A 20,726-nucleotide genomic window follows, 5' to 3' on the forward strand; every position below is an offset into this window, starting at 1 on the left:
ACATGAAAAATGCAAATTCATATCAACTCATACAGAAACTCTAAGATTCAGACTTAGCAATCTGTGCTTTAATAAACCCTCCTAGTGATTTTGACACATCACTAAGCTCAGAACTACTGAATTCCTGTATTCCATCCCTGTGTAATACACATGAGTGATGCTCAGTAAATTTTCTTGAAATGTATTTAATTAAGCCTACTGGAAATTGACTGAATAATCCTCATCAAAATACTGCTATTCTTAGTACAAAGAGCAGGTGATTTTTCTCTAGGTTTGCTAGTCTCCAACTAAAGGCTATGCTAAGGCTAATCTTAGTGAAATTTTTTTACAAGAAATAGTCACAGTAAAAGAGTTTGTGGTATACAAAATGATTTTATTAGATGCCAAAACTTTTATTAACATCACTTTATTTCTTTTGCAGCTTTAATTTTCAACATTATAACACTGGCTCCTCTGGGTGACTAAATATCTTCACATGTCCACTAGCTAAAAAGAATTTCTAAGTATAACTCAACTGAAACTGCAAGCTACTGCTCTAAGAAATGCATATTATAATGTTTATTTGCTCTCCTGTAGAATCCAGTTTACAAATAGCATGACTGCAAAGATTTACACATAATTCCTAAATCCTTCAGGTTGTTCTACCATTAATCTTCTGATGTGTAGCAAGATAAAACACTCTTAGTGAACACTTTGCTACATCTCTTAAATGAGTTCTCTGCTATAGAATAAGGCATACACTTGGAACTGAAGACTTCCCTCAATTTATAAATTTTCTACATTCATACAGCTTGTCTCCTGTAGGAGTTTGTAAAAGATTCCTATTGCCTAGTCTTTCCCACATTTGCTACATGTACAGGGTTTTTTTCCTAGTGTGAGTACACTTATGTCAATTAAGGGATTAATACTGACAAAGATTTTCCCACATGTATGATCTTCATATGATTTCCCTACAGTATAACGTCTGATAAACAAACAGGCCTACATCTTTGCTAAAAAGTCTTCCTACAGTCACCACATTCATACGACTTTCCCCAGTATAAATTTTTCTAATGTTAAATAAGGGAGAATCTAGGAATGAAAATTACCATGATAAACACTGCTTCATATGGTTTCTCTTGTGTAAGGTTTCTCACATGTATAGTGATTCATATGGTCTAAAGGCTTTTCCACACTTACCACATTATTGGGTTTCTCTCCATTATGTACTCTTTGATGGGCAGTAAGATTTGAGCCTTTGCTAAAAGCTTTCCCACACTCATTACATTTATATGGCTTTTCTCCAGTATGAATTCTCTGATGTACAGTAAGGTTTGAACTACAGCTGAAGGTTTTCCCACATTTAATACATTCATAGGGTTTCTCTCCAGTATGAATTCTGTGATGTTGAAGCAGGGATGACCTATGACTGAAGGCTTTCCCACATATACTGCATTCATAGGGTTTCAATCTAATGTGATTTCTCAAATGCATATTCAGTGATTCAAGCTGGTTGAAGGATTTCCTGCATTTCTGACATTCAAAGGGTTTTTCTTCAGTATGAATACTCTGATGCTGAACAAGAAATGAGAGGCTACTAAAGACTTTGAGACATTTGTTGCATTCATATTGTTTCTCCATAGTGTGAATTCTTTGATGTCGAGTAAGGTGTGAGCTACAGCAGAAAGCTTTCCCACATTCTCTACATTCATAAGGTTTCTCTCCAGTATGGATTTTCTGATGGTGAATGAGAGATGACCTATGAATGAAGGCCTTTCCACATATACGACACTCATAGAGTTTTTCTTGCGTATGAATTCTTAGATGTTCAATAAGATGGGACACACGACTAAAAGACTTCCCACAGTTCATACATTCGTATGGTTTCTCTCCAGTGTGAGTGCTCTGATGGTTAGTAAGTGATGACACATGGCTAAAGGCCTTCCCACATTCAACACATTTGTAAGGTTTCTCTCCACTATGGCTTATCAGATGTCGTGTAAGAGATGAGCCATGGCTAAAAGTCTTCCCACATTCACGACATTCATAGGGCTTCTCTCCTGTGTGAATTCTCCAATGGCGATTGAGGATTGACTGTTTGCCAAAGGCTTTCCCACATTCACTGCATATATAGATTTTCTCTCTATTACAAGTTTGGTGAAGGGTAAGAGATTTGCTCTGGTGGAAGGCTGCCCCACTTATACTAGAATTCAAAAGTTTCTTTCCACCACTGATTTTCTCATTTTTTACAACTGACTTTTTTGTTAAGTTCTTCTTTAATATAGCATATTTGTGTGAATTCCCTTCAGCAGAAATTTTTTGTGTTTCAAAAAGAGTAGACTTTGAATGAAAGGTGTAAATACTGTCTGGAGTGGGGCTTTCTCTAAAGGTGAGAGTTGCTGGTCTGAAATGCTCTACCTGACTTCCATGCTTCCCTTCCAACTTCTCTATATATTCCAAATTCTTCTTAGAATTTGAAAATTCGTAACTTTGTTTTACAACTTTTTCTATTATTACTGTTTGGGGTGAATCTTCATCATAAATATCCTTCTTTGTTGATAATTCCTTGCTTTCCCATCTTGATTCCCAATCTGAAATACATCAAGAAAGTAAAGCACTGCTTTTTTTTTTTTTTTTTTACTTCTTGAAAAGTAACTTCTATAGTGGAATTAGGAGAACTGGATTAGAAATGAAGCCCCCACAAAACACATAGCTCTGACAACTCCAATATTTCAATGATTTCTGAAAAATGCACAAATGGAGCAAAGAATACAAAGTTCACAGAAGTAGGAACAGAGTGTGATAACAGAAATGGGAAAAATATATGTAATGGATGAAATAGTATGGAAAAAAAGGAAATTATCAAAATAAAATGTGGAAGGCATTCTGGATTCCAAGCCATCATTTTGTGCCTATATTCATGTGTGAAAGACTGCATTTTGTCTCATAGCCTTTTTCTCCAACATTCAATTAATCTCAATTTGCTGCCAGATTAACACACTTAAAATACAGAATTGATATTTCTACTTTAAACAGTTTCAGTAAAAACAAAATGATCTAAATGCTCTTTATATCTGACAAAGATTTAGGCTTTCTGAGGTTATGAAGAAACTGTGTGAATCATGTCATTTACCGGACATTAGAAAATATTATTCCTAGAAACATCTTTATATATGTTCGTTTTTTCCTCTAATATGTTCATATTTCATCTATAAGGCTCAGCTTTAGAAAAGTGATTTCTCATCTAATTGACAGCTTTTCTTAGCCTAAAACTATCAGTAGGTTTTTCTTTAAGTAGATTTAAGAAAGAATAATTTGCCTTACTTTGTCATGAACAGAGTAACAATTGAATTATTATGATGGCAAAAACCTCTAACCCTGATTAGATGACATGAGTAACACAGATAATAATTTGGGATAGAGGAACAATTGTTTTGAAAATCTAAGCTAAATATCCCTCAATTTTTCATTTCTATCTGAGATCTTTGAAGACAGTATCCCTAAAATGCTTCCACACTCTCTATAAACATCTTTAACAAAATCTTCCTTAGTCTCGTTCACCATGACTCACCTGGAATCATACCTTTTGACAGTTTTTTCTCCACCATCCAGGGCTCTTTTCCATCCTCCAATAACATGATCACATATGGCTTAGTTACAGAAAGACCTGCTTACAGGAAGAATATAGAATTGTTTAAGCTGTGATCCTCTATTATGAGAGGCATCACATGAGGGACCACAGGAAGGGATAAAGGGTGTTCACTGAAATGGAAAGATAAGCTTCAGGGGCACAACAGAGCCGCACATTTCTTTGGGAACATGCTACAGAAATTCAGCCATTTACTTAGGAGGATCTCCAGCAATTCAGAGTGGCAAAAGAGCCCCTAATGGAGTGGAAGGGGTGATATCCTTACCTACAGAGACCAGGTTCTCATAATTCTGGACCATCACATCCTTGTATAAGTCCCTCTGAGCAGAATCGAGCCATCCCCACTCTTCATGAGAGAAGTCTATAGCCACATCACTAAATGTCACCTGAAATAGCAAATATATTTAGGCTCATGCATAGCCCAGGCCTCTTCTGTCACTGAAGAAAGGGTAAAATTAGCCTGGTTGTGGGAGAAATGGAATAAGATTCAGGAATTGTGGCAATGATTGGGAATGTGATCTCAGTTAAGTAATAATAGGACAGTATGTAGTTGGAATTACTATACCATAAGGGGGACAGGTATGTGATTAGAATTATTATACAATAAGGGTGAGAAACAAATACGAGAGCTTTGCTTCAGGAGAGTTAATTTTGCTAAAAGTTACAGAAATACACGAATTTTAAAAAATCAGTATTTGACATTTGACAGCACAGGGTCAAGTATTTAGTTATACCTTTTACAGCTTAAGTGCTAGGTAAGTAAATAAAAAAATGAGGCTAAAGCGATTGTCTCTCAAATGGGATACTCAGGATGATCCACTAAGGCTCACAAAAAATGGGCAGCCAGGTGTGGTGGCTCACACCTGTAATCCCAACTACTTAGGAGGCTGAGGCAGGAGAATGGCTTGAACTCAAGAGACGGAGGTTGTGCCACTGCACTCCAGCCTGGGTAACAGAGCAAGACTCTGTCTCAAAAATAAAAAAAAATCTTTATATTAAAGACTGATAGACATACACTGTTATGGTTTGATTGTGACCCCCAAAAAGCATGTACTGAACTTAATCGCCATTGTAACAGTTTTGAGAGGTAAGACCTTAAGAGATGATTATGCCTTGAGGGCTTTGCCCTCATGAATGGATTAATGTCATCATCATTAGGACTGGCTTATTTAATAAATGCATTTGAGCCCCTTTTTGGTTCTCTCTCTTCTCTTCACCCTTCCACCATAAAAGGACACAGCAAGAAGGCCCTTGCCAGATGCCTGCCCCTTGATCTTGGACTTCCCAGGCTACAAAACCATGAGAGGTCAATTTCTATTGTTCATAAATTGCTCAGTCTGTGGTATTGTTACAGCAGCACCAATGGACTAAAACATACATATAACTGATTCATAAACAAAAAAGAAAAATATATTTATGGTGTATACTTAAACTTTGTACTGACAGACATTTAATAATTAAAATATGAGACCCCTGAGTGAAAAGACTGAAGGATGGTTTCATATCATAGATCAGGTATCTCTAACCCCCTGGGCCACAGACTGGTACCAGTCTGTGGCCTGTTAGGAATTGGGCCATAGAGCAGGAGATGATTGGGAGGCAAATGACTATTATCACCTGAGCTCCACCTCCTGTCAGATCAGCTATGGCATTAGACTCTCATAGGAGCACAATCGCTACTGTGAATTGCGCGTGCAAGGGATCAATTCACACCCCTTATGTGAACTGAACTAATGCCTGATGATCTGAGGTGGAACAGTTTTATCCTCAGAACACCACCTCCCACTTCTGTGGGAAAACTGTCTTCCACAAAACTGATCTCTGGTGCCAAAAAGGTTGGGGACCACTGTCTTAGATAGTCCTTAAATAGGACCTGAAAGGAAAGGGAAAAAAATAAAAGGGTACATTTCAAAGAAAATACTCTAAGGAAATGCTCACAGATGTGCTTAGAAATTCCTTTCAATAGTACTCATTTCACAATATTACTTAAAATAGTAAAACTTTGGAAGCTTCAATATTCAATAGTAGTTTATTGGCTAGTTAAATTATATTATGTACAAAAAATATATCAATTTAATACAGCATTATTACTGTCTTTGATTTGTGAAACAAATTGCTTGCCTCTGGTAATTTTTTAGGTCTGACAGTTAATTCAGTATTGTATTACATTATTTGGATATTTTGCATGCATATTCACCAGTGATACTGGTCTTTGGTTTTAAAGGCAGAATTTACTTTTCCCAGGTGTTGGGAAAATAATTAAAATTCAAATCTCCTGCCAATGGCAGAAAATCCTCTCCACAAATGTAGAAAAAAAAGAACACAGTTTTATTACTTAATAAGCATTAAATCAATTGTGATGTACTTCACAGGCAATCCACTAATGAGATTAAAAGGACAGGAAGAAATCTCATCTTTTTTATAGCCAAGCAGATACAATCCAATACATCCATTTTCCAAATAATCAAGTAAGACCTGACAGTTCAATTTGCTACACATAATTTATCCTAAATTCATCTGTTAATTGTAGTTGCCACTGTGTTAGTTAATTCCCTTTATCCCAAATCAAAAAAACATTTATCATAGCTTTATGATGAACAGGTTATTACAAGTTAGAGCCAGGGATTACAAGTTCTTCCCCTTCAGTTGCCTGGGCAGCCTGGGGTGTTCACTCATCTCTGTCCCCAAAAGAACATAGGATATCTGTCCTAGCACTTATTTTAACTTCTTATGCTTTCTTACTTTTCTACCAGTGCTGCAATCCTCAATACAGTAGCCACTAGGCAATTTGGCTACATACATTTAAATTAATTAAAATGTAAAAATAAAATAAATAAAATTTAAAATTCAGTTCCTCAGTTGCTTAAGCCACAGTTCAAGGACTCAATAGTCATACAGGGCTGGTGGCTACCGTACTGACCAGCACATGTGCAGAACACTTCCACCACTGCAGAAAGTTCTCTTAGACAATACTGTATTAGAACATGAAGTCCTGTGTGTCGGTGTACACCGAAATTCATCTACAACTTTTCCTAACAGGTACTTCACAAGTGTTTAGAAGATGAACCAATGAAAAATTTGGCATGAGTTCACTTTAGTTGTTACTTTTTTCTTGCTGTCGCCAGGCTGGAGTGCAGTGACATAAATATAGCTCATGAAGCCTCATACCACAGGGTTCAAGAAATTTTCTCAACTCATCGGCCTCTCGAATAGCTGGAAAAAGAGGCATGTACCACCACACCAGTTTTTCGATTCTAATTATCTAATTTCTCCAAGAAAACAGACTTCACCCAACATGTACATCTGCTACTCATGTTCTCTCCTGTGCGAGCTTCACGTTCCATGCCATGATTCTGCCCCATCAGTTCTTCATTACTCATCTTATTCACTCAACAATTACTTACTAAGCATCTATTTGGTGCCAGGTACCACTCTGGGTACTGAAGCTATAACAGACAACAAAAAAGAAAAAACATTTCTCCCACCAGGACGAGGCAAACAATGAGCATGTGCGTATACTGAATATACAGTACATCAGCTAGTGAGTAACACGTGCCGTGGAAAACAACAAAGCAGTGATGGAGGAGTGGAAGTGCTAGGCGAGGGAAGATGACCGCAATTGCAAATAGGCGTTCAGGGACGCTTTTCTGAGGAAGTAACCACGGAGCAAACACACGAAGAAGATAAGAATGCAAGCTTGTGCCTATGTCGGGGAAGAATATTCCACGTGGATGGCACAGCAACTGGTGACAGTGGCTGGAGCTCACAGGAATGAGGAAGCAGAGAAGGAAGGTGGGATCAGAGAGGTAATGGCCTAATTGTACAAACAGGTCATTGCAGAAGTAACTCAGAGCCACTGAAAACTTTTAGGTTGAGGAATGATAGGAATTGATATAACAGTAGGGTCACAATAACAGCTGTACTAAGAACAGACCGATAAGGGTTAAGGGCAGATGGAGGGAATCCAGCTAGGATTCTGCAATAATCCAGGTGGCTTTATTGCTAGCACTACCGGGGTGGTAGTGGTGGTGGTAGTGATGGGGTAACTAAGGGTCAGATTCTGTATACAGCATATAACTTAGCTCCAACTAGAGGATCTGAGTAAGAGTTATAAGTCAAAGGGAGAATCAAGGATGTCGGCAAACATCTCTTCACTTGAGACTACATGGTACAGTTTTGACAATCATAAAGCAAATAACCTTACATTCCAAAGCTGCATTGTGAATTGTAGTTTTAAAACGTTGGCAAGACTAGAAAGTCTTCTAGCAGAAAACTGTAGAAAAGAGGACCACTGGGTGAGGAGGACAATACCTTGTGGGCTCCATCCTTCCTATATATATGGATGGAACCATAGATTCAATCCCTTAAATAGACTTAATTAGGTGGGAACAGGCAGGAGAAGCAAAGCAAACACACAGTCCTGATAAAGTGTTTCAGGAAGATTTGGGGACACATTGACTTACCTGAGACATTACTCTGCAATTTCCCAACAGCCAACAGAGTCCTCTTGCCAGGTTCTTATCTTAGAGATGGGCAGTGTCCTGAGGGCACAGAAGGGCAGGGAAAAGCAGTCATGAAAAATCAGGTTTATCTTGCGGCACCTGTGACACACCATAATGGAAAAGCACACTGGTAATCACTCTCCAGGGCGTCAATCTCTCCCTGGGAACTAACAGGTTGTTTCTCCGCAAGGGCTAACCGTTTACCAGGTGCCACCTGCGGGGAAAATCAATTATTCTGTACATAAAAACCTCATAAAACAACGGTAACAACTATCAGCTCGTTCGATCTTCATTACTATGCATAGTCGGCATTCACTTTATTCCAGATTTCTTTTTAAACAATGACAAAACTGAAATTCCAAGACACTGAACCCATTTGTTCAAGGTTACACAACTGCAAAGCGCCGGCTTCATGACGACATAACCCAAAGACAACTGCGGCTGGCGTCTGCTCACGCGCCCACTTCGCTCTCACAACAGCGCCAAGATGTCGGCGCCGTCATCACCCCGCGTTTACACAGGAGGACAAGAAGGCCAGGAAAAGCCAGGGCACCGGCCGGGGTCACACCGCGGGGCAGACCCAGGGCCTGAGCCCCGCCGCCGCCCCCGGGACTCACACTAGCCGGAGTCCTCAGCGGGGCCTCACCGTCCCCGCAGGCGCCCCGAGCCCGCACCTCTGCGGACCTCACGCCCCGCGTCGCTGGTGAGCGGGCAACGGCCGCCGACCTCCGGGAACGACACTGCCCAGAATCGTCCCTGAGCCTAGGAGTCGCCGTCAGGCCTGAGGCTACCGCGGGACGGACCCAGTGCGCAGCCCACAGCCGATCGACATTTCCCAGAATCATCCGCGAACCGCTGGCACCGGAAGACCACGCTTCCCAGGAGTCTCTGCGGCCGCGCGGACCTGGCGCGCCGCGGGCAAACAGGTCTAGGTTTCCTAAGAAACTAAACCGCCTGGGACTGTTGTCCCAGAACCGGCCAGTTAGGACCACGCGCGAAGTGTCCTGGGGCACACAGTCATCCTGTGGTGAAAGATACACCTCGGAACCAAGGGCTACCCTCTACTTTTGAGGACAATAGCGCCGGGACCAAGAAACTACACTTCCCAGAAAACCGTGCGGCCATGGCAGACTCTTTCTGGGTCAGCGTGCGCTCACACCAATATTTCTTTCTGGGGGCGTGGGGAGACCTTACTGGTACCGCGCGAGCTCTCGCCTTTGCTAGCAAAAGAGCTCCTCTCTTGCCAAACCCTGCTGCTACGCTGTCCAGCTTCTGTGGTATTTGAGGTTTTTTTGGAATGCACTTGCCGGAGACTACAGCTCACAGAACGCCCTGGGCTGGACTGTGCCAGCTGTAGTTCGCCAAGGACATTTCTTGGAAATGCATGCGGCCACGTTATCTGTGACACAAATGGGCGTTCTCATGTGCGTTAAACTCCGTGGAAGGACTTGGAAATACGGAACTTGAGTGAGCGCTGGGAGGACAGAGACCCTCATCCTGGGAGGAGTCACTCCTCCCGCAGCCGTCAGAGCCTGACCCCCCCCCCCCCCACCAGAGGCGCTTCTTAGACCCTGACCTTGCCCGGCCCACCCAAAGGGGCAATGGACCTCTTTGTATGCAAGCCAGAGCAGTCTACTGTTGGTGTATATTTGAATTTTTTACTTTCTTTTTAATATTTAAATTAAATTTTAATTTAATGCTGCCTCTGCCTCTGAGAGAGACAGGGAGAGATAGGGGAGGCCTGGAGTGGGGGCCCTGCGGGACAGGGATAGGGGATCCTTCCTCACTTTGCACAATCTGGGAACCCTCCCCAAGGGGAACATAAAGCTGCAGTGGAAGAGCACTGGCCTAGTGGCCTTCGTCCTGGGGACAAAGGCTGGGAGACTGCAGCTGAAAGGTGTGGGCTCCAGGAGGGCCGCAGAGGGCCCAGCAGCAGAGTCAGGGAGCAGAGGTCCGCCCTCCGTCCATCTTCCTTCCTTCTCTGGCCCACAGAGCACTCTGTGCCCCTCCCACGCCCACAGCTACAGGTGGAGCCGGCTTGCGGGGGCAGGGGTTCTTTAGAAGGAGTGGGGGTCCTCCTAGGGTAAAGAGGGCCAGGAGGCTTCCTGGGGACCCCAGGCCCCTCTGGGCCTCCCAGGACTGGGCCTGTGGCTGTGATGTGCTTTGCCCTGGGAGTGACGTACTCAGTGGTGGAGTTTGTGTAACTGTCATTCATTCACCTGCCCGTGCCCAGCCACTCCCATCGGCGCCCACCCGATACACATGTGGGTCCTCAACTGCCATCAGGGGAAGTTCCTGCCTGTGTCACACACATCCGTCCCACCAACCACACTGCAGGTTACAGGACTGCCCCACATGCGCCACCATGCCCACCTGAAGTTACCTGGCACACAGGTATCCTCACCTGCACGACATGACCAGGTTGTGCACTTTCTATGCTAGGGCCAGGGCAGGCTTGCACCTTCAGCCTTAGGGACACTGGGGGTGGTGATAGCTGGAGGCCAGGGAAGTCACCAGGCTGGAGACATCATCTACCTCCAGGAGAGGGTTGATATCAGACATCTCCCATGCACCACTTTGAGCCATCTCAGCCTCACCTGGGACTCTGGCTGGCACTGGGACCAGCAGTTCCATGAAGGTTTAGACCATCTCTAGGCTTAGGAAGGGCCTCCCTTGCCATCACCGTGGTCCGGGCTGCACGCCTTGTGAGCAGGGGCTCTGGGCAGCAGATGCAGCCAGCCAGAGTGTGGGGGTGAGGGGCCTAGGCACAGGAAGGTTGCGAGGCCTTCCCTACACCCACCATTTCAGAGGGAGGACAGTAATTGTTTGGGTTTGTCCTGTGAGGTGTGGCAGAGAGCAGGGCCCAGGGTATGTCCAGGGCCAGACAGGAATCCTGTGCTGCAGCCTGGGGGCCACGAGGGTACATGATGGGGCCAGTGTGGGGGCATCCCCTGTGCCAAACACCTGGGCAGTAGGTGCCCTGGGGTCAGTGGGTGGGTCAGAGCGTTTGCAGGATTTCTGGTTTCTGTTGCACTTGTGTGTCCTGGAGGATAGAGAGAAGAGAGAAGGGGGAGATGGCCCCTGCTGCTTCCTGGCCTCTAAGTGGGGATGATGGGTGGTAGGTGAGTGTCAGAGGGGGTCAGCGGGAGCTTCAAGGCTGAGCCAGGGAAGCGGAGGCAGCAGGGATGCAGGCCTTGCCTGAGGTTGACTTGGGGCTGGGGCTTCTTAGAGGCCAGGGCCCTAGAGCTCCCAGACAGGGAGTCTGCAGGAACACAGCACATGACACAGCACAGCACAACTCAACACAACACAACCTGGCACAGCAGAGCAGCGTGCTGTGCACTGGGCTGCAGCAGAACGGGGAAGGAAGTCTGTAGGGTCCCAGGAGTCATGGAGCAAACTGACCTGAGCCCTGTCCCTCAGCCAAGGCACAGGCACCTGGCCTTGAGCCATCTACTTCCTTGTGACAGCCCCATGCCCTGGTGTCGCTGGGGCTGAGACAGGGCTGGGGCTGCTGTCCAAGGTGAGGTCTGACTAATCCCTAACCTCTAACCCCGAGCTGTTTTGGGAACTTGAGCTTCTTCTAGGGGACCCAGTGGTGCTGATAGGATTTCTGGGCACCTCAGCCAGGCCCCCTGCCCACCTGGCCACATTGGCTCCCATTCAAATCTGACCTTGGGGCTTGTGTGGCCTCTGCTTACTAAGCCCTGTGGTTCTCTGCCAGGCACTGTTGGCCCTGTGTGCAGGCTGGCACCTGGAGAATGGCCTGTCCCCAAAGCCTGCACTCCTCCCAGCTCACCCGCTTTGCTTTTCTCCCACACTGGGAGGTGGGAACCAGGTTGACACTGGGGGAGGAGCACCCTCAACTCTGGCTTCACTTTAGAGTTCTGGGCAGGGCTTTGGGAGATGATACCCTCATTATTTATTCTTTGGAAGAATTTGTATAAGATTGGTTTCCTCCTTAAGTATTAGCTAGAATGTCCCAGAAAAAGTCATTTGCCTGGGATTTTCTTTGCAAAAGTTTTTAAAATTTTAATTTGGTTTCATAGACAATTAGAGGACTGCATGGCCACCAGCAACAGTTGCAGATTCTTATGGGCAATAAAACTCAGAGACACAATAGGCTTTCACTTGACTCTAAATTAACGTAGATTTATGAAAGGACAAAGAAAAAGCATGTTCAGCATTTTCAGTGTTATTGGTGGGGTGAGAGATGTCCAGCAGCAGTCTAACATTTCACACCACCATTCAGTAGCATCGCTATTTGGGAATTGAAGTTAATGTGCATGAGGTTCACCTTGAAATGTTCATGTATCATTGTCTGATCCAGAACATCTTACAACATTGGAGGACACCTCCATGTCCATGTTAGTTCAAGAAAGCCTTGCTTTCCTAACAGTCTTTTACATGATCCTAATCATGTCGTCATTCAGTGTCCATACACCATTCACTGCCCTCCCAGTTCAGGTGCAGTTCCCCAAGCAAAGCTTTCACAATAAACAATGCCTGAAATGCAGCATTTCTCATTGATCTAAGTCTACTCTGACTGAAGAAACAGTGCTGGAGGAAAATAAAAGCAACATCGTCTTCCTAGGATGGAATATAGGAGACAGCCTAGGCCTCCTGTTCACGGTTCACCCTTAAGGATTATTCAGGGTTTCTCTATCTTCTCATGTCAGTATTTGAATGTTTTTTTGGAATTTAAAAATCTCACCTAATTTAAAAAATAAACACAGGCCGGTCGCAGTGGCTAAAGCCTGTAATCCCAGCACTTTGGGAGGCCGAGACAGGCAGATCACGAGGTCAGGAGATCGAGACCATCCTGGCTAACATGGGGAAACCCCGTCTCTACTAAAAAATACAAAAAACTAGCCGGGCGAGGTGTCGGGCATCTGTAGTCCCAGCTACTCGGGAGGCTGAGGCAGGAGAATAGCGTGAACCTGGGAGGCGGAGCTTGCAGTGAGCTGAGATCTGGCCACTGCACTCCAGCCTGGGCTACAGAGCGAGACTCCGTCTCAAAAAAAAAAAAAAAAAGAATTTTCAACCCAGAATTTCATATCCAGCCAAACTAAGTTTCATAAGTGAAGGAGAAATAAAATCCTTTACAGACAAGCAAATGCTGAGAGATTTTGTCACCACCAGGCCTGCCCTACAAGAGCTCCTGAAGGAAGCACTAAACATGGAAAGGAACAACCAGTACCAGCCACTGCAAAAACATGCCAAAATGTAAAGTCCATCGATGCTAGGAAGAAACTGCATCAACTAAGCAGCAAAATAACCAGCTAACATCATGACAGGATCAAGTTCACACATAATAATATTAACCTTAAATGTAAATGGGCTAAATGCTCCCATTAAAAGACACAGACTGGCAAATTGGATAAAGAGTCAAGACCCATCAGTGTGCTGTGTTCAGGAGACCCATCTCATGCACAGAGACACACAGATGCTCAAAATAAAGGGATAGAGGAAGATCTACCAGGCAAATGGAAAACAAAAAAAGTAGGGGTTGCAATCCTAGTCTCTGATAAAACACATTTTATCTGATAAAACCTAGTCTCTGATAAAACAAACAAAGATCAAAAGAGACAAAGAAGTCCATTACCTAATGGTAAAGGGATCAATTCAACAAGAAGAGCTAACTATCCTAAATATATATGCACTCAATACAGGAGCACCCAGATTCATAAAGCAAGTCCTTAGAGACTTTCAAAGAGACTTAGACTCCCACACAATAATAATGGGAGACTTTAACACCGCACTGTCAATATTAGACAGATCAATGAGATAGAAGATTAACAAGGATATCCAGGACTTGAACTCAGCTCTGCACCAAGCAGACCTAATAGACATCTACAGAACTCTCCACCCCAAATCAATAGAATATACATTTTTCTCAGCACCACATCACACTTATTCCAAAATTGACCCCATAGTTGGAAGTAAAGCAGTCCTCAGCAAATGTAAAAGAACAAAAATTATAACAAACTGTCTCTCAGACCACAGTGCAATCAAACTAGAACTAAGGATTAAGAAACTCACTCAAAACCGCTCAACTACATGGAAACTGAACAACCTGCTCCTGAATGACTACTGGGTATATAACAAAATGAAGACAGAAATAAAGATGTTCTTTGAAACCAATGAGAACAAAGACACAGCATACCAGAATCTCTGGGACACATTTAAAGCAGTGTGTAAAGGGAAATTTATAGCACTAAATGCCCACAAGAGAAAGCAGGAAAGATCTAAAATTGACACCCTAGCATCACAATTAAAAGAACTAGAGAAGCCAAGAGAAAACACATTCAAAAACTTACAGAAGGCAAGAAATAACTAAGATCAGAGCAGAACTGAAGGAGATAGAGACACAAAAACCCTTCAAAAAATCAATGAATCCAGGAGCAGGTTTTTTGAAAAGATCAACAAAATTGATAGACTGCTAGCAAGACTAATAAAGAAGAAAAGAGAGAAGAATCAGATAAACGCAATAAAAAATGATAAAGGGGATATCACCAGCAATCCCACAGAGATACAAACTACCATCAGAGAATACTACAAACACCTCTATGCAAACAAACTAGAAAATCTAGAAGTAATGGATAAATTCTTGGACACATACACCCTCCCAAGACTAAATCAGTAAGAAGTTGAATTCCTGAATAGACCAATAACAGGCTCTGAAATTGAGGCAATAATTAATAGCCTACCAACCAAAAAAAGTCCAGAACCAGATGGATTCACAGTCAAATTCTACCAGAGATACAAAGAGGAGCTGGTACCATTCCTTCTGAAATTATTCCAATCAATAGAAAAAGAGGGAATCCTCCCTAACTCATTTTATGAGGCCAGCATTATCCTGATACCAAAACCTGGCAGAGACACAACAAAAAGAGAATTTGAGACCACTATCCCTGATGAACATTGATGCAAAAATCCTCAATAAAATACTGGCACCTGAATCCAGAAGCACATCAAAAAGCTTATCCACCATGATCAAGTTGGCTTCATCCCTGGGATGCAAGGCTGGTTCAACATACGCAAATCAATAAACGTGATCCATTGTATAAACAGAACCAAAGACAAAAACCACATGATTATCTTGATAGATGCAGAAAAGGCCTTCAACAAAATTCAACAGCCCTTTATGCTAAAAACTCTCAATAAATTAGGTATTTATGGGATGTATCTCAAAATAATAAGAGCTATTTATGACAAACCCACAGCCAATATCATACCGAATGGGCAAAAACTGGAAGCATTCCCTTTGAAAACTGGCAGAAGACAGGGATGCCCTCTCCCACCACTCCTATTCAACATAATGTTGGAAGTTCTGGCCAGGGCAATCAGGCAGGAGAAAGAAATAAAGGGCATTCAATTAGGAAAAGAAGAAGTCAAATTGTCTCTGTTTGCAGATGACATGATTGTATATTTAGAAAACCCCATAGTCTCAGCCTGAAATCTCCTTAAGCTGATAAGCAACTTCAGCAAAGTCTCAGGATACAAAAGCAATGTGCAAAATCACAAGCATTCCCATACACCAATAACAGAGAAAGAGAGAGCCCAATCATGGGTGAACTCCCATTCACAATTGCTTCAAAGAGAATAAAATACCTAGGAATGCAACCTACAAGGGAATTACAAACCACTGCTCAAGGAAATAAAAGAGGAAACAAACAAATGGAAGAACATTCCCTGCTCATGGATAGGAAGTATCAATATCGTGAAAATGGCCATACTGCCCAAGGTAATTTATAGATTCAATGTCATCCCCATCAAGCTACCAATGACTTTCTTCACAGAATTGGAAAAAACTACTTTAAAGTTCCTATGGAACCAAAAAAGAGCCCTCATTGCCAAGACAATCCTAAGCCAAAACAACAAAGCTGGAGGCATCACTCTACCTGACTTCAAACTATGCTACAAGACTACAGTAACCAAAACAGCATGGTACTGGTACCAAATCAGAGATATAGACCAGTGAAAGAGAACAGAGCCCTCAAAAACAATACCACACATCTACAACCATCTGATCTTTGACAAAGCTGACAAAAACAAGAAATGAGGAAAGGATTCCCTATTTAATAAATGATGCTGGGAAAACGGGCTAGCCATATGTAGAAAGCTGAAACTGAATCCCTTCCTTACACCTTATACAAAAATTAATTCAATATGGATTAAAGACTTAAATGTCAGACCTAAAACCATAAAAAACCTAGAAGAAAACCTAGGTAATACCATTCAGGACATAGGCATGGGCAAGGACTTCATGTCTAAAACACCAAAAGCAATGGCAACAAAAACCAAAATTGATAAATGGGATCTAATTGAACTAAAGAGCTTCTGCACAGCAAAAGAAACTACCATCAGAGTGAACAGGTAACCTACAGAGTGGGAGAAAATTTTTGCAATCTACCCATCTGACAAAGGGCTAATATCCAGAACCTACAAAGAACTTAAACAAATTTACAAGAAAAAATAAAACAACACCATCAAAAAGTGGGCAAAGGATAAGAACAGACACTTCTCAAAAGAAGACATTTATGGAGGCAACAGACACATGAGAAAATGCTCATCATCACTGGCCATCAGACAAATGTGAATCAAAACCACAATGAGATACCATCTCACACCAGTGTAGAATGGCAATCGTTAGTCAAGAAACAACAGGTGCTGGAGAGGATGCAGAGAAATAGGAACATGTTTACACTGTTGGTGGGACTGTAAACTAGTTCAACCATTGTGGAAGACAGTGTGGCGATTCCTCAAGGAGCTAGAACTAGAAATACCATTTGACCCAGCCATCCCATTACTGGGTATATACCCAAAGGATTATAAATCATGCTACTACAAAGACACATGCACATGTATGTTTATTGTGGCACTATTCACAATAGCAAAGACTTGGAACCAACCCAAATGTCCATAAATGATAGACTGGATTAAGAAAATGTGGCACATATACACCATGGAATACTATGCAGCCATAAAGAAGGATGAGTTAATGTCCTTTGTAGGGACATGGATGAAGCTGGAAACCATCATTCTGAGCAAACTATCCCAAGGACAGAACACCAGACACTGCACATTCTCACTCATAGGTGGGAATTGAACAATGAGAACTCTTGGACACAGGATGGGGAACATCACACACTGGGGCCTGTCATGGGGTGGGGGAAGTGGGGAGGGATAGCATTAGAAGATATACCTAATGTAAATGACAAGTTAATGGGTGCAGCACACCAACATGGCACATGTATACATACGTAACAAACCTGCATGTTGTGCACATGTACTCTAGAACTTAAAGTATAATAATTAAAAAAAAAAAAGAAAAAAAATCACGTAAGAGTCAATGGGAGGCCGGGTGCGGTGGCTCACACCTGTAATCCTAGCACTTTGGGAGGCCAAGGTGGGCAGATCATGAGGTTAGGAGTTCAAGACCAGCCTGGCCAACACAGTGATACCCCGTCTCCACTAAAAATACAAAAATTTAGCAGGGCATGGTGGCAGGCACCTGTAATCCTAGCTACTCGGGAGGCTAAAGCAGGAGAATCATTTGAACTGGGGAGGGGGGTGGAGGCTGCAGTGAGCTGAGATCGCACCATTGCACTCTAGCCCAGGCAACAGTGCTAGACTCTGTCTCAAAAAAAAAAAAAAAAAAAAAAAAAAAAACAGAGTAATTGGGGTATCCGTCACCTGAAGGATTTATTCTTTGTGTTACAAATAATTTGATTATACTTTTTCAGTTATTTTAAAATATACAATTAAACGATTATTAACTATAGTCACCCTGTTTTTCTATCAAATACTAAACCTTATTCATTCTTTGTTAAATGTTCTTATGGAAAGAAATATTATTTTGCAGCTGTTGGATGAAATACTCTATAAATATCTCCAAGCACCATTTGGTCAGAAGTGCAGCAATTGTGTCAAGAAAGTTTTCAATTTTTCCACATATCTATAAATTTCACTGTTTTCTTGCCAGTTTTGATTTCTGGTTTCATTCCATTGCGGCCAGAAAAGACACTGAATATGATTCTGATCTTCTTAAATCTGTTAAGACTTGTTTTCAAATTAACATGTGTTCTGTCCTGGAGACTGTACTGTGTAATCTTGACGACAATGTCTTCTGCTGTTGGAAGGAAAGTTCTGTGTGTGTCTGATAGGTCCATTTGTTCTATGGTTTTGTTTAAGTCTGCTATAGGTTGTCAGTCTAGATGGTCTGTCTCTTATTAAATGTGACATGTGGAAGTCTCCTACCATTTACTATTGCCATTTTGTTAACATTTTTGTTTGTCTTGTAGTTCTTTTGTCCCTCTGTTTCTACTCCCTAGGTGTCCTTTCACTGTGACCCAGGGTGGAGAGGAAGACAGTGGGAGCGTCCCCCCAACAGTTTTCTCTCCTAGGTTCCTGTGTCCCAGCATTGTGTTAAAGGTGCTGCCCATGGTTGTAGGCATGGTCTTCCAAGTCATGGAACCGTGTGAACTAAGTGATTGGATTAAACACACTTTACCCACACAGCCTTAACTTATCAATCTGTGTGATCTGCCTGGCTTCCTGAAAAAAATGGATCTCTGGAGAGCCTTTGGTCAAGGCTTCTTTAACAGAGTCAATGTGCTAAATTACCTGCTATTTTGGCCTGTGCTAAAATATTTACCCTTAGCAAAACAGTTCTGTTTAACCTCTGTACTTAAAATCACTTTACTAATTAAGTACTGCTCTCATTGGAGACAGAAATGAACATAGGGACTTAACGGCAATTTTTCCTGCTGTTGGGACAGTATCGGCACTAACATTTGGCTATGAAGGACATTTTCCTCCTAGTTGTTGAAGGTGGAGCTTTCCCATTCACAGAAGGAGCTTAGAGCCTGATTTCTAGCGGTGCGAAAAGAGAGAATTGAGAAGATGCAGTGTTACTGTGAAACACCATCAATTTGCCTGATGAAGAGGATTTCTATTTCCACTAGGTGGCGCTGTTGGCTCAGAAATACCATGTGCTCACCGGAGGAAGGATAGAGAGACACCTGTTAAGTTGCTGCATGTAGTGTTTGCTGATCTTTCCTAACAGAACAGTTTCCCTGAACTATAAAATTTCCTGCACACTGTACATACAGAGGATAGGAGACATAGTGACTGTGGATAGAAAAGAAAGGAAAATTTTGTGACAGGATAGCTGAAGATCCATGATCAACACCTGGATGGGCTGTTGGAGGCTGGGTTCAGTCCTGAAGCCTTTGAATAATGCCAGGGTGTGCCCTGGACAGAAATTCTCAGTTGCCCTAGGACTTCTCCCAGCCTCATGTGATGTGATGGCTAGGAACTCTGTGAAACAAAACAAAACAAAAAAACTGGTTTGAAGACAGCCTTGAGATTAAAGGAGAGATTTCAGGTTCACTCCATACTCACCAGTCTAATGTTTCCGTCTTCCATTCTGATCCTGAGCCTACATGAGAACTGCAAAAGGAAACAGCTTGGTTGTCTGGGGTATATTCCCTTTTTTTTTTTTTTTTTTTTAGACAGAGTCTCGCTCTGTCACCCAGGCTGGAGTGCAGTGACACGATCTCGGATCACTGCAAGCTCTGCCTCCCAGGTTCCCACCATTCTCCTGCCTCAGCCTCCTGAGTAACTGGGACTACAGGTGCCTGCCACCACGCCTGGCTAATTTTTTGTATTTGTAGTAGAGACGGGGTTTCACCATATTGACCAGGATGGTCTCGATTTCCTGACCTTGTTATCTGCCCGCCTTGGCCTCCCAAAGTGCTGGGATTACAGGCATGAACCACCACGCCCAGCCTACCCTCTTTCTTTGCCTCACTCAAGAAAAATTCAGGACACAAACACACATGAGGAGTGGGTTTAGGAGCAGAAAGTTTAATAGACGAAGAAGAATAGAGAGAGAAAAGGCTTCCTCATGTTGAGAAAGCAGGTTGCCCAAGAGAGGGTCTCCAGTTTGCAGCAGGATGCAATTGATTTTGTACAGAGGCTTGGGGAGGTGGTGACTGATTTACCTAGGGCCCAGGGGATTGGTTTGACTAGATGTGCCGTTTGCATAGCCTGCAAAAAGACTGGCCTCTCCACCCTAGTCTTTTATTATGCAAATGTGGTTCTACCTGGTGGGTCACCATGATACCTACACACATAGTGACAAGGAAAAGGAGAGCAGGAACCAACGTATTGAATGTACCTGGCTTTCAGGTACCACTGCTGGTATTTACATATGAAAGCTCCTAGCTTTCATATATATCAGGCTGCTTTCTGTTGGAGAATAAATGGTTTGGGCTGCTTTTATTAGAGGAACATTCCACTGAGAACTTTTACCCTTTCTAGCTACCGAAAAAATAATTTCTTAATAAATCCTGTATTAGAAAGACACAGGGCTCATGGTTTGGAGAAGATTCAGTCCATAGCCTCATGTGCTATAGAGTCTGGAGGCAGGGAGGTCAGAGTCAAGGGTGTAAAATTGAGGTTGAGTGGTCCATGGACACACGAGGTCCTGGAGGTTCCCAGGCTAGCCTACAGAGCTGAACAGCCAGAGCCAGCCCACAAGCTCAAGGGTTAGCTGAGTCTCCCTTCTTGGCCCTTCCCTGTATCAT

The 20,726-nt window shown here is 42.8% G+C and overlaps 1 protein-coding gene across 7 annotated transcripts in view; it reads right to left on the reverse strand.

The window, feature by feature from the left end:
- Positions 1 to 359: 359 nt before the first annotated feature.
- The window catches only part of ZNF181 (zinc finger protein 181), a 43,059-nt gene continuing 22,692 nt past the window's right edge, over positions 360 to 20,726 (reverse strand). The window contains exons 1-5 of one of the 7 annotated variants that reach the window (XM_011982297.1): positions 8,857 to 8,921; positions 8,092 to 8,169; positions 3,894 to 4,014; positions 3,551 to 3,646; positions 360 to 2,570 (exon numbers count right to left, since the gene is read on the reverse strand). In XM_011982297.1, coding sequence (XP_011837687.1) covers positions 1,105 to 2,570; positions 3,551 to 3,646; positions 3,894 to 4,014; positions 8,092 to 8,100 — 1,692 coding nt within the window. In that variant the 5' untranslated portion in view covers positions 8,101 to 8,169; positions 8,857 to 8,921 and the 3' untranslated portion in view covers positions 360 to 1,104. Of the gene's footprint in view, positions 2,571 to 3,550; positions 3,650 to 3,893; positions 4,015 to 6,918; positions 7,009 to 8,091; positions 8,967 to 20,726 lie in introns of those variants that run through there. The other 6 variants (XM_011982295.1, XM_011982301.1, XM_011982296.1 and 3 more) reach the window with 6 other exon arrangements.

Source organism: Mandrillus leucophaeus, unplaced genomic scaffold (genome assembly GCF_000951045.1).
Source record: "Mandrillus leucophaeus isolate KB7577 unplaced genomic scaffold, Mleu.le_1.0 Scaffold238, whole genome shotgun sequence".
NCBI lineage: Eukaryota > Metazoa > Chordata > Mammalia > Primates > Cercopithecidae > Mandrillus > Mandrillus leucophaeus.